General features: G+C 41.2%; 1 protein-coding gene across 1 annotated transcript in view; it reads right to left on the bottom strand.

Moving 5' to 3' along the window:
* Positions 1–13,726, bottom strand: part of LOC118385498 (tumor necrosis factor receptor superfamily member 10B-like) — a 39,962-nt gene that overhangs the window by 3,622 nt on the left and 22,614 nt on the right. The window contains exons 4-10 of the mRNA XM_052520077.1: positions 12,714–12,825; positions 7,128–7,261; positions 2,826–2,839; positions 2,004–2,172; positions 1,826–1,884; positions 1,226–1,531; positions 729–765 (exon numbers count right to left, since the gene is read on the bottom strand). Coding sequence (XP_052376037.1) covers positions 729–765; positions 1,226–1,531; positions 1,826–1,884; positions 2,004–2,172; positions 2,826–2,839; positions 7,128–7,261; positions 12,714–12,825 — 831 coding nt within the window. The remainder of the gene's footprint in view (positions 1–728; positions 766–1,225; positions 1,532–1,825; positions 1,885–2,003; positions 2,173–2,825; positions 2,840–7,127; positions 7,262–12,713; positions 12,826–13,726) is intronic.

Raw genomic sequence — 13,726 nt, forward strand, 5'->3', positions numbered from 1 at the left:
AAATAAAGGTTAAATAAAAAATGTTTTTTTTTTTTTTTTTTTAATCTGTAGGGGTCTGTTCAGGCAGTGTGCTTCCCCTGTCACATTTTGTCCATTTTCTCAGCCTTACAATAGAGCTCCTTGTTAGGGTCCAAATTGTAAATTGTTGCTAACCTTATAGTGCCGGAGAGTTAACTCATAAAGCAATCAACCACTGAACACAAGGTAACGAGGTTTAAACGTGGAGCCGTTAGTAAATAAGCACTAGACACACAGAATTTGCTTCAGGGAGAGAAACAAACAAAGCCAAGCTACATTGACTACATACTAATATAGTTCAGTAGCACACACTCTACTAGTTAAATACCTTATAGGGGAGTCTCTATTCATCAAATTAAAATCGTAGGATGAAAGGACCACATATAAAATCCATAATTAAATAATGGATCAAATTCATGATTGTTTTGATTTTCTGAGGCCTGACTTTAACTCAACGGTATTCCATCTCTATGGGGTGTATTCAGTGAGGTGAAACGCTACAAACCTTGCATATAGAAATGTAACTAGTACACCCTATTTACCTGACAATCACACAGTATTTGTTCTACCCAATAGATTTCTATCTGACCGTTCAGTAAAAATTCTCTCTTCTAAACAGACCCCAGTCAGGATGTGTTGTTTATGGTGTGTGTGGAACCCCTCCCTACTAGGACCCGGCCCACCCTCCAGCTCTGTGTGGGGTCTCTTACCTATCAGGGACACAAGTCTCTTCTGCAGAGGATCATCCTGAAATGCGACAGAAGGAAAAACAAGAGTTAACCACCCACCAAGAGGCCACCAGGAACAAATATGTTATCCGTTTAGGAATAAATCTGTTATCTGTTTAGAAATATGTCAAACAGTATTAATATTATGAATGTCTGCCTTGGTTAAAATACTGAAAACTTTGATAATGTTATTCCACTTCTTAGGACGTGTCTGTTGCAGGAATGTACAACTCCAGTCTCTGCCCTCTAGAACTGAAGTTGTGCTCACATGATCTGGTGCACGTAGGGTTTGTGTGGTTTTGTGTCCTAGGCCAAACCTAGCCCCAGGGTCCCTGCCCTCTGTCCCCACCTCCTGCTATAACTGTATCCCCCTACATTCCCCCCTCTCTGGCTCTGGTCCTCGTCTAACCTCCTCTGCCCCCATATCCCTCAAGTTCTTCTACCTCACAACCCCCAACCATCACCCCTGCCTCACTCACCCTGGCTGTGGGCTGCAGTCTCTGGGCGGAGGGGCTGTGTCGGGGGGAGCTGCCCGACGAGGCTGCCCCGGCGGTGGGCAGGGCCGACAGGCTGGTCTGGGAGGAGCTGGTGGTGTTGGGTAGGCTGTCACCCAGGCCCCGGTCCTCGTCCTCCCCCAATCCCAGGGGAGGGGAGGCCTTAATCAGGCCGCCCTGGGTCTCCTGCAGCAGGGGACGTGACTCGGGACGGACCTCTTCCCCCTCCTCCCCCTCCAGGCCAGCATTCTGGCTGTTCTGTCTCTCCTCTGCTGTGGGTCCACTCTCACCCTGAGGAAGAGATAAATAAAGAGAGGGAGTAAGAGAGAGAGTGAGATAGAGCACGCGAGAGAGAGAAAGAGAGGACGAGACAGAGAGAGGGGTGGTGAGGGAGATAAGGAGACGGCATGGAGAGCGAGTGTGAAGCATGGAAGTTCACTTAGCAGATCAAAGTACACTCTGAGACGACAAATTAAAAATTCACCACCAGAGATTCATATCAATCCAACAGACATATATTGATCTACACTGACAATATATAACATAACACCAATAGCATAAAGGGATAGAGATGGGAAAACTTACAATGGCAATCTTCACAATGTCACTGGAGTCACAGCGACTGTCTGAACCTGAGAGACAAACTAAAACACAAAGAGAACTATTAGAGAACTATTAGAGAACTAATCTAAAATATTATTATTGAATCAATATGTATTTCAATACACAGGAGTGGCAAGGGACATTTATTTTGGTTACTCACCTGGCCGAAATGTACATGGCCTCTTGATCCAAAGCCACACACCAATCCCGATGAAGAGGAAGAGCAAGAGCAGAATGACCAATGGCGTAACTTTTGGGAAGGGGAAATGAGGAAACAACCATTTAGAACATTGGTATTCAAACATTTTCAGCGGGGACCCCATTTTTTTCTACCAGAATTCTGGGGACCCCATTTTTTCTGCCAGAATTCTGGGGACCCCATTTTTTCGCCAAGAATTTCTTGCGACCCCACCCCAAATCTAATGACACAACTTTAAATCTGTATATTCAGATTTTTAAAATCAACAAATGACCTTCAATTCAATTGCATTTTTTATCTCTTATCAAAATGAAAAGAAAACAATAAATACATTGACTCAATAGAATTGGATTTTTCAAATGATCTTTCTCAAAAACGTTTGCATATTATCCCATACAATAATATGTACTCTTAATTTGGTGTACATAAAATAATACAAATATGTTTGACACCACTGCAATTCCCCCGAGACTCCACTAGTGGTCGCAACCCCGAGTTTGAATACCACCGATTTAGAATCATGTCTCATCATGATGAGCATATGACATCAATTGTATGCTGTTCATTCTCTTTATTTGATTGGTCCTCAATAAAAATGATTCAGAGCCTATAAAACAGAGCGATAAAGACTTATGTACAGTGGAGTAAACTACTTAAGTAAAAATACTTTAAAGTACTACTTAAGTAGTTTTTTTGGGGTATCTGTACTTTACTTGACTATTTATATATATTTTTTTTACTTTTACTTCGATACATTAATAAAGAAAATAATGTACTTTTTACTGCATATATTTTCCCTAACACCCAAAAGTACTTGTTACATTTTGACAGGAAAACGGTCCAATTCATCCACTTATCAAGAGAACATACCTGGTCATCCCTACTGCCTCTGATCTGACTGTCTCATTAAACAGAGAACATACCTGGTCATCCCTACTGCCTCTGATCTGACTGTCTCATTAAACAGAGAACATACCTGGTCATCCCTACTGCATCTGATCTGACTGTCTCATTAAACAGAGAACATACCTGGTCATCCCTACTGCATCTGATCTGACTGTCTCACTAAACAGAGAACATACCTGGTCATCCCTACTGCCTCTGATCTGACTGTCTCATTAAACAGAGAACATACCTGGTCATCCCTACTGGCTCTGATCTGACTGTCTCACTAAACAGAGGACATACCTGGTCATCCCTACTGCATCTGATCTGACTGTCTCATTAAACAGAGAACATACCTGGTCATCCCTACTGCCTCTGATCTGGCGGACTCATTAAACAGAGAACATACCTGGTCATCCCTACTGCATCTGATCTGACTGTCTCATTAAACAGAGAACATACCTGGTCATCCCTACTGCATCTGATCTGACTGTCTCATTAAACAGAGAACATACCTGGTCATCCCTACTGCATCTGATCTGACTGTCTCACTAAACAGAGAACATACCTGGTCATCCCTACTGCCTCTGATCTGACTGTCTCATTAAACAGAGAACATACCTGGTCACCCCTACTGGCTCTGATCTGACTGTCTCATTAAACAGAGAACATACCTGGTCATCCCTACTGCCTCTGATCTGACTGTCTCATTAAACAGAGAACATACCTGGTCATCCCTACTGCCTCTGATCTGACTGTCTCATTAAACAGAGAACATACCTGGTCATCCCTACTGCATCTGATCTGACTGTCTCATTAAACAGAGAACATACCTGGTCATCCCTACTGCATCTGATCTGACTGTCTCACTAAACAGAGAACATACCTGGTCATCCCTACTGCCTCTGATCTGACTGTCTCATTAAACAGAGAACATACCTGGTCATCCCTACTGCATCTGATCTGACTGTCTCATTAAACAGAGAACATACCTGGTCATCCCTACTGCCTCTGATCTGACTGTCTCATTAAACAGAGAACATACCTGGTCATCCCTACTGCATCTGATCTGACTGTCTCATTAAACAGAGAACATACCTGGTCATCCCTACTGCCTCTGATCTGACTGTCTCATTAAACAGAGAACATACCTGGTCATCCCTACTGGCTCTGATCTGACTGTCTCATTAAACAGAGAACATACCTGGTCATCCCTACTGGTTCTGATCTGACTGTCTCATTAAACAGAGAACATACCTGGTCATCCCTACTGCATCTGATCTGACTGTCTCATTAAACAGAGAACATACCTGGTCATCCCTACTGCATCTGATCTGACTGTCTCATTAAACAGAGAACATACCTGGTCATCCCTACTGCCTCTGATCTGGCGGACTCATTAAACAGAGAACATACCTGGTCATCCCTACTGCATCTGATCTGACTGTCTCATTAAACAGAGAACATACCTGGTCATCCCTACTGCCTCTGATCTGACTGTCTCATTAAACAGAGAACATACCTGGTCATCCCTACTGCCTCTGATCTGACTGTCTCATTAAACAGAGAACATACCTGGTCATCCCTACTGCCTCTGATCTGACTGTCTCATTAAACAGAGAACATACCTGGTCATCCCTACTGCCTCTGATCTGACTGTCTCATTAAACAGAGAACATACCTGGTCATCCCTACTGCATCTGATCTGACTGTCTCATTAAACAGAGAACATACCTGGTCATTCCTACTGCCACTGATCTGACTGTCTCATTAAACAGAGAACATACCTGGTCATCCCTACTGCATCTGATCTGACTGTCTCATTAAACAGAGAACATACCTGGTCATCCCTACTGCATCTGATCTGACTGTCTCACTAAACAGAGAACATACCTGGTCATCCCTACTGCCTCTGATCTGACTGTCTCATTAAACAGAGAACATACCTGGTCATCCCTACTGCATCTGATCTGACTGTCTCATTAAACAGAGAACATACCTGGTCATCCCTACTGCCTCTGATCTGACTGTCTCATTAAACAGAGAACATACCTGGTCACCCCTACTGCCTCTGATCTGACTGTCTCATTAAACAGAGAACATACCTGGTCATCCCTACTGCCTCTGATCTGACTGTCTCATTAAACAGAGAACATACCTGGTCATCCCTACTGCCTCTGATCTGACTGTCTCATTAAACAGAGAACATACCTGGTCATCCCTACTGCCTCTGATCTGACTGTCTCATTAAACAGAGAACATACCTGGTCATCCCTACTGGCTCTGATCTGACTGTCTCATTAAACAGAGAACATACCTGGTCATCCCTACTGCCTCTGATCTGACTGTCTCATTAAACAGAGAACATACCTGGTCATCCCTACTGCATCTGATCTGACTGTCTCATTAAACAGAGAACATACCTGGTCATCCCTACTGCATCTGATCTGACTGTCTCATTAAACAGAGAACATACCTGGTCATCCCTACTGCCTCTGATCTGACTGTCTCATTAAACAGAGAACATACCTGGTCATCCCTACTGCATCTGATCTGACTGTCTCATTAAACAGAGAACATACCTGGTCATCCCTACTGCCTCTGATCTGACTGTCTCATTAAACAGAGAACATACCTGGTCACCCCTACTGGCTCTGATCTGACTGTCTCATTAAACAGAGAACATACCTGGTCATCCCTACTGCCTCTGATCTGACTGTCTCATTAAACAGAGAACATACCTGGTCATCCCTACTGCCTCTGATCTGACTGTCTCATTAAACAGAGAACATACCTGGTCATCCCTACTGCCTCTGATCTGACTGTCTCATTAAACAGAGAACATACCTGGTCATCCCTACTGGCTCTGATCTGACTGTCTCATTAAACAGAGAACATACCTGGTCATCCCTACTGGCTCTGATCTGGCGGACTCATTAAACAGAGAACATACCTGGTCATCCCTACTGCATCTGATCTGACTGTCTCATTAAACAGAGAACATACCTGGTCATCCCTACTGCCTCTGATCTGACTGTCTCATTAAACAGAGAACATACCTGGTCATCCCTACTGCCTCTGATCTGACTGTCTCATTAAACAGAGAACATACCTGGTCATCCCTACTGCCTCTGATCTGACTGTCTCATTAAACAGAGAACATACCTGGTCATCCCTACTGCCTCTGATCTGGCGGACTCATTAAACAGAGAACATACCTGGTCATCCCTACCTGCATCTGATCTGACTGTCTCATTAAACAGAGAACATACCTGGTCATCCCTACTGCATCTGATCTGACTGTCTCATTAAACAGAGAACATACCTGGTCATCCCTACTGCATCTGATCTGACTGTCTCATTAAACAGAGAACATAATCCCTACTGCATCTGATCTGACTGTCTCATTAAACAGAGAACATCCCTACTGCCTCTGATCACTGTCTCATTAAACAGAGAACATACCTGGTCATCCCTACTGATCTGATCTGACTGTCTCATTAAACAGAGAACATACCTGGTCATCCCTACTGCATCTGATCTGACTGTCTCATTAAACAGAGAACATACCTGGTCATCCCCTGGTCATCCCATACCTGCCTCTGATCTGACTGTCTCATTAAACAGAGAACATACCTGGTCATCCCTACTGCATCTGATCTGACTGTCTCATTAAACAGAGAACATACCTGGTCATCCCTACTGCCTCTGATCTGACTGTCTCATTAAACAGAGAACATACCTGGTCATCCCTACTGCATCTGATCTGACTGTCTCATTAAACAGAGAACATACCTGGTCATCCCTACTGCCTCTGATCTGACTGTCTCATTAAACAGAGAACATACCTGGTCATCCCTACTGCATCTGATCTGACTGTCTCATTAAACAGAGAACATACCTGGTCATCCCTACTGCCTCTGATCTGACAGACTCACGAAACACAAATGCTTCATTTGTAAATTAATTTCTTAGTGTTGGAGTGTGCCCCTGGCTATCCGTAAATAAGAAATAAAATACAATTTGTGCTGTCTGGTTTGCATAATATAAGGAATTTGAAATGATTCATACTTTTACGTTTGATACTTAAGTATATTTAAAACCAAATACTTTAGTATTTCATTTTCTATTAAGGTATCTTTACTTCAAACTCAAGTATGGCTTTGAGTCCTTTTTCCACCACTGCTTATGTACACCTACCTATGGTCTCTGCAGAGATGGGGGCGGGGGTGGGGATGGCAATCGGGTGGAGGGTAGTGGAGATGTCTCGTTTCCTACACGCCGTGTTGGAGATGGGGGTGCATTTCTTCACCTCCTCCTCCCCCGCTTTACACCTGGGAAGACAAGAAAAGAGATAGAGGAATTAGTATTTTATTCTTTGATGGGGCTAGTGTTACTCCAGTAGAGAATTAGTTCAAATATGACAGTGCTGATCTCAGATCTGTTTGTGTGGTCTTGCCAACTCCTATGGTCATGCCAATGACCATAAAGTTGGCTATACAGCACAAACAGATCTGGGACCAGACTACTGTTAAGTATGCCTAGTGGTGTGATCTCTGGACTGGGGTCTGGAGGTGTAAACAGGGCTCTAAATTGTGACAATTGTGGTTGTATATGCTCCTAAATATTTGTCTGTGCGACCTGGAATTTTTATTTGTCACTGTACCACTATTTCCAAGTGCCCTAGAGAAAAAAGTGAGCGCAGATTCGTGACCGTCATGATTGCACCATTACTATACTGCGGAGAAAATATGTCTGGGCGATATGGCCAGATATCATATCACAATGTTTTTCTCATTTTTTACGGGATGATGCTGTTTGACAGTATTTTATGTTTTTGAATAATACAAGTTCTAAATATGCTTAATGAGTAGTGCATGATCCTAGGGTGGACAACAAATACATTGTAAGTGGTTTTAATAGGGTTTTCTCTCTGTGTTTTATACTGTTCAATCAAACTTCAACCCAAAATAACTTTTTACATTTCTGGATTTTTCTTCATTCATTTGTTATAATTCCCACACTGTACCACATCTGTTTTGTCTTTGTATGCCTCTATTAGTCACTTTTTTTCTCCCTTTTTATTATTTATAATTCTCATCTATAACCATGTATTTTCAATGGATTCAATGGCAGTTCCTACTTTAGCCACAAGGGACAGATTTGTAGCGTGCCAGCGCTGCCTCAAAGGCAATATTCTTCGAAAGAAAAACCCGATGCTCTTGTCAAATAATTAGCAGTTCTCAACTGTTACCAGTCTAGTACTATTTAGAGTTTCATCACTCAGTTATTACATCTACAGTGGGGCAAAAAAGTATTTAGTCAGCCACCAATTGTGCAAATACTTATTTTCCACCATAATTTGCAAATAAATTCATAAAAAATCCTACAATGTGATTTTCTGGATTTTTTTCCCTCATTTTGTCTGTCATAGTTGAAGTGTACCTATGATGAAAATTATGGGCCTCTCTCATCTTTTTAAGTGGGAGAACTTGCACAATTGGTGGCTGACTAAATACTTTTTTGCCCCACTGTATATAATATTAAACAAACCAGACATTTAAATACCGTTATGTAAAGTAAAGGTAAAAAATCTGAACCGGTTCATCATCACCCTTACAAAAAAAGATAGCAGTTTTGAAACTGCAGTAAATGTGCAGTAATTGCAGTCGACTGTGGTATTTTGAATGCAGTAATTGCAGAATAAATGAAGTAAAGGTTGACCGATTAATTTGCAGGGCCGATTCATCTGGGCCGATTTCAAGTTTTCATAACAATCGGTAATCAGCCTTTTTGGCCGCCGATTATGACCGATTAAATTGCAATCCACGAGGAGACTGCGTGGCAGGCTGACCACCTGTTACGCGAGCGCAGCATCAAAAGGACCTTGTGGCTGCAAGGAGCCACGGTAAGTTGCGAGCTAGCAGTAAACTTATCTTATACAAAACAATCAATCTTAACATAATCACTAGTTAACTACACATGGTTGATGATATTACTAGTTTAACTAGCTTGTCCTGTGTTGCATATAATCAATGCGGTGCCTGTTAATTTATAATCGAATGACAGCCTACTTCAACTTTGCCAAACGGGTGATGATTTACTAAAAGCGCATTCGCGAAAAAAGCACAATCGTTGCACCAATGTACCTAACCATAAACATCAATGCCTTTCTTAAAATCAATACACAAGTATATCTTTTTAAACCTGAATATTTAGTTAAAATAAATTAATGAAATTGGAAATTGGGAAATTGTGTCCCTTCTCTTGTGCTCACTGCAAGCAGTCAGGGTATATGCAGCAGTTTGGGCCGCCTGGCTTGTTGCGAACTGTGTGAAGACCATTTCTTCCTAACAAAGACCGAAATTAAGTTGCCAGAATTTTACATCATTATGACTTAACATTGAAGGTTGTAATGTAACAGCAATATTTAGACTTAGGGTTGCCACCCGTTCTATAAAATACGGAGCTGTTCCGTATTTCACTGAAAGAATAAACATTTTGTTTTCAAAATAATAGTTTCCGGATTTGACCATATTAAATGACCTAAGGCTTGTATTTCCATGTGTTTATTATATTATAATTAAGTCCATGATTTGATATTTGATAGAGCAGTTTGACTGAGAGGTGGTAGGCAGCAGCAGGATCGTAAGCATTCATTCAAACAGCACTTTCCTGCGTTTGTCAGCAGCTCTTAGCAATGCTTGATGCACAGCGCTGTTTATGACTTCAAGCCTATAAACTCCCAAGATTAGGCTAGCAATAATATAGTAATAATATAATATAATAACTACAACCTAAAACTTCTTAACTGGGAATATTGAAGACTCATGTTAAAAGGAACCACCAGTTGTTAAAAGGAACTTAAAAGTGAACTTTTTTTACATGGGACATATTGCACTTTTACTTTCTTCTCCAACACTTTGTTTTTGCATTATTTAAACCAAATTGAACATGTTTTATTATTTATTTGAGACCAAATAGATTTTATTGCTGTATTATATTAACCTCTCTAGGCGGAGTGTGACGCTACCGTCCCACCTGGCCAACATCCAGTGAAATTGGAGAGCGTCAAATTCAAAAACAGAAATAAAAATTAATGAAACATACGTGTTATACATTGTTTAAAGATGAACTTCTTGTTAATCCAACCACGGTGTCAGATTTCAAAAAGACTTTACGGTGGAAGCAAACCATGCGATTATCTGAGAACAGCGCCCAGCAGACAAATCATTACAAACAGTAACCAGCCAAGTAGACGAGTAACAAAAGTCAGAAATAGCGATACAATTAATCACTTACCTTTGATGATCGTCATATGGTTACACTCACAAAACTCCCAGTTACCCAATAAATGTTTGTTTTGTTCGATTTATTCCCTCTTTATATCCAAAAACCTCCGTTTTGTTAGCATGTTTTGTTCAGTAAAACACTGTCAAACAACATCCGGTGAAATTGCAGAGCGTGAAACTCAACAAAACAGAAATTCTCATAATAAACATACATAAAAGATACAAATGTTATACACCAGCTTAAAGATAAACTTCTTGTTGATCCAACCGCTGTGTCAGATTTCAAAAAGGCCTTACGGCGAAAGCAAACCATGCAATTACCCAGTAGACAAATCATTACAAACAGTTAGCAGAAATAAGAGGAGTAACAAAAGTCAGAAATAGCATTCAAATTTATCACTTACCTTTGATGATCTTCAGATGATTGCACTCCCAAGACTCCATATTAGACAATACATGTTTGTTTTGTTCGATCAAGTCCCTCTTTATATTCAAAAACATCTGTTTTGTTGGTGCGTTTTGTTCAGTAACCCATTGGAACAAAGCGCGGTCACAACAGACAGACAAAAAATGTAAAAAAGTACCATAAAGGTTTGTTTTAACATGTCAAACGATATATTTGTCATAAATAATCAATCATATTTCAATCGGACAAAAGCTTTGTCAATAGAAAAGAAAAACAAGAAATGTGCGCTCCCGGTCACAATCTGGACTCGTGTCTGGAAATTTCCACTGTCCTTTCATTGAACGTGGTGTTTTGCCCTCATTTTTCATAGTAAAAGCCTGAAACAATGCCTAAAGACTGGCCACATGTAGAAGAAGCCATAGGGATCGTGAACTGCGTCATAAGTCTTTGTATGATGGATAGGATTTCAATGGAAAAACACAATTTCAAAATAAAAGCACTTCATTGTTGGATTTTCCTCAGGTTTTCACCTGCCATATCAGTTCTGTTATACTCACAGGCATTATTTTAACAGTTTCGGAAACGTTAGAGTGTTTTCTATCCAAATCTACCAATTGTATGCATATCCTAGCTTCTTGGCTTTTCATCAAAAATTCAGAATGCTGCCCCCTACCCTAGTGAGGTTAAGTTAAAATAAAAGTGTTCATTGTTCATTCAGTGTTGTAATCGTCATTATCACAAATATATATATATAAAATATTTTTTGGGTCCTCCAATCATCGGTATCGGCATTGAATAATCATAATCGGTCGACCTCTAAACTGAAGTGATACTGCACTGTTTCTGAAGTTACACTGCACGAAACGTGTTATTTTGGACGCAGTATTTTCAGCAGACACAGCACTCTAACAGCAATCTTTTTTCGTAAGGGCAATACACCGAGTGTACAAAACACTGCTCTTTCCGTGACATCGACTGACCAGGTGAATCCGGGTGAAAGCTATGATCCCTTATTGATGTCACCTGTTAAATCCACTTCAATTAGTGTAGATGAAGGGGAGAAGACAGGTTAAAGAAGGATGTTTAAGCCTTGAGACAATTGAGACATGGATTATGTATATGTGCCATTCAGAAGTTGAATGGGCAAGACAAAAGCCTTTGTACGGGGTATGGTAGTAAGTGCCAGGTGCACCAGTTTGAGTGTCTCAAGAACGGCAACGCTGCTGGGTTTTTCACACTCAACAGTTACCTGTGTGTATCAAGAATGATCCACCACCCAAAGGACATCCAGCCAACTTGACACAACTGTGGCAAGCATTGGAGCCAGCATCCCTTCCGACAGCTATTCGAGTTCATGCACCGACAAATGAGGCTGTTCTGGGGGCAAAAAGGGAGTGCAACGCAAAAGTAGGAAAGTGTTCCTAATGTTTTGTACGCTCAGTGTATAGTAAAATATGGTTTCTCCGCCCAGCCTGAGAAAACTTCTTGTTTCCTAGCCCAAACCGTTCAAAAGTTCTACCCATATTACCAGCGCTACGTTTTTTTTCTTCCATCACGCTTTAGGCGGCCGATATTTACATTCATAAACCATGTTATTGGCCGTTCTAAAACTACTCGCGGAACATGAACCAATTGTTTACACCTTGTTCAGTCATGATACCTCATTAGCTAGGTAGCTAACAATCTGGTCATTTACCAGCATATCCAAACATTATGGGGCACAGAAAGAAGCTTCTGACAGATCTCTTGCATGTCTTCACTCACTCCCTAGCTTGACTATCTTAAAGAAACAGTGTACAATCTCAATAGGAAATAGTGCTTTTTTCACAGTATTCCAAAAATGACTGTCATTTCAATGACAGGTATTTGTATCAACAGCTTTATAATAAAGATAGACGTATTCAATACATATTCGCTTCTAAAACGTGCTTCAAAAGTAGCTGGAATTCTTATAGGCCCAATATAACCTGTATCTCAATCAATTTTGTACAATTTCATGTGGTCCTAAATGTTATGTTATGTTGTGTGCCTAACTTTGATTTGTTTTTATTTAGAGGCCTGGGTGTAAATGTTTAAGCTGGCACTCACTTGGCACATCTCTTGCAGACCTCACAGGCCTGCTCTGGCACACAGAAGGTGCCCGCTTGACACTGGCACTGGGTGTCTGCTGTACTGGTACAGGGCACTGTCTGGCTCTGGTCTGTGAAGGGAGAGAGGGAGAGAGTACTAATATATTCTACATTCAATAATACAGGTAGCAGTTTATTGTCAGCTGGTATACAGTGCCTTCGGAAAGTATTCAGACCCCTTGACTTTTTCCACATCTTGTTACGTTACAGCCTTATTCTAAAATGGATTAAATAAAACAATGTCCTCAGCAATCTAAACACAATACCCCATAATGAAAAAGCAAAAACAGGTTTTTAATTTGTATTAAAAAAATCAATAAATACCTTATTTACATAAGTATTCAGACCCTTTGCTATGAGACTCGAAATTGAGCTCAGGTGCATCCTGTTTCTACTAATCTTCCTTGAGATGTTTTTACAACTTTATCGGTTGTAAATTCAATTGATTGGACATGATTTGGAAATGCACACACCTGTCTATATAAGGTCTAACAGTTGACAGTGCACGTCAGAGCAAAAACCAAGCCATGAGGATGAAGGAATTGTCCATAGAGCTCAGAGACAGGATTGTGTCGAGGTACAGATCTGGGGAAGGGTACCAAAAAACTTCTGTAGCATTGAATGTTTCCAAGAACACAGTGGCCTCCATCATTCTTAAATGGAAGAAGTTTGGAATCACCAAGACTCTTCCTAGAGCTGGCCGTCTGGCCAAACTGAGCAATCGGGGGAGAAGGGCCTTGGTCAGGGAGGTGACCAAGAACCCGATGGTCACTCTGACAGAGCTCCAGAGTTCCTCTGTGGAGATGGGAGAACCTTCCAGAACGACAGCCGTCTCTGGTGGACTGCTGCAATCAGGCCTTTATGACAGAGTGGCAAGTCGGAAGCCACTCCTCAGTAAAATGCACACGACAGCCTGCATGGAGTGACCATGAGAAACAGGAATCTTCCTCCAGACCATGAGAGACAGGATTC

The sequence above is a fragment of the Oncorhynchus keta genome, chromosome 6 (assembly GCF_023373465.1).
Source record: "Oncorhynchus keta strain PuntledgeMale-10-30-2019 chromosome 6, Oket_V2, whole genome shotgun sequence".
In the NCBI taxonomy this organism is placed as follows: Eukaryota; Metazoa; Chordata; class Actinopteri; order Salmoniformes; family Salmonidae; genus Oncorhynchus; species Oncorhynchus keta.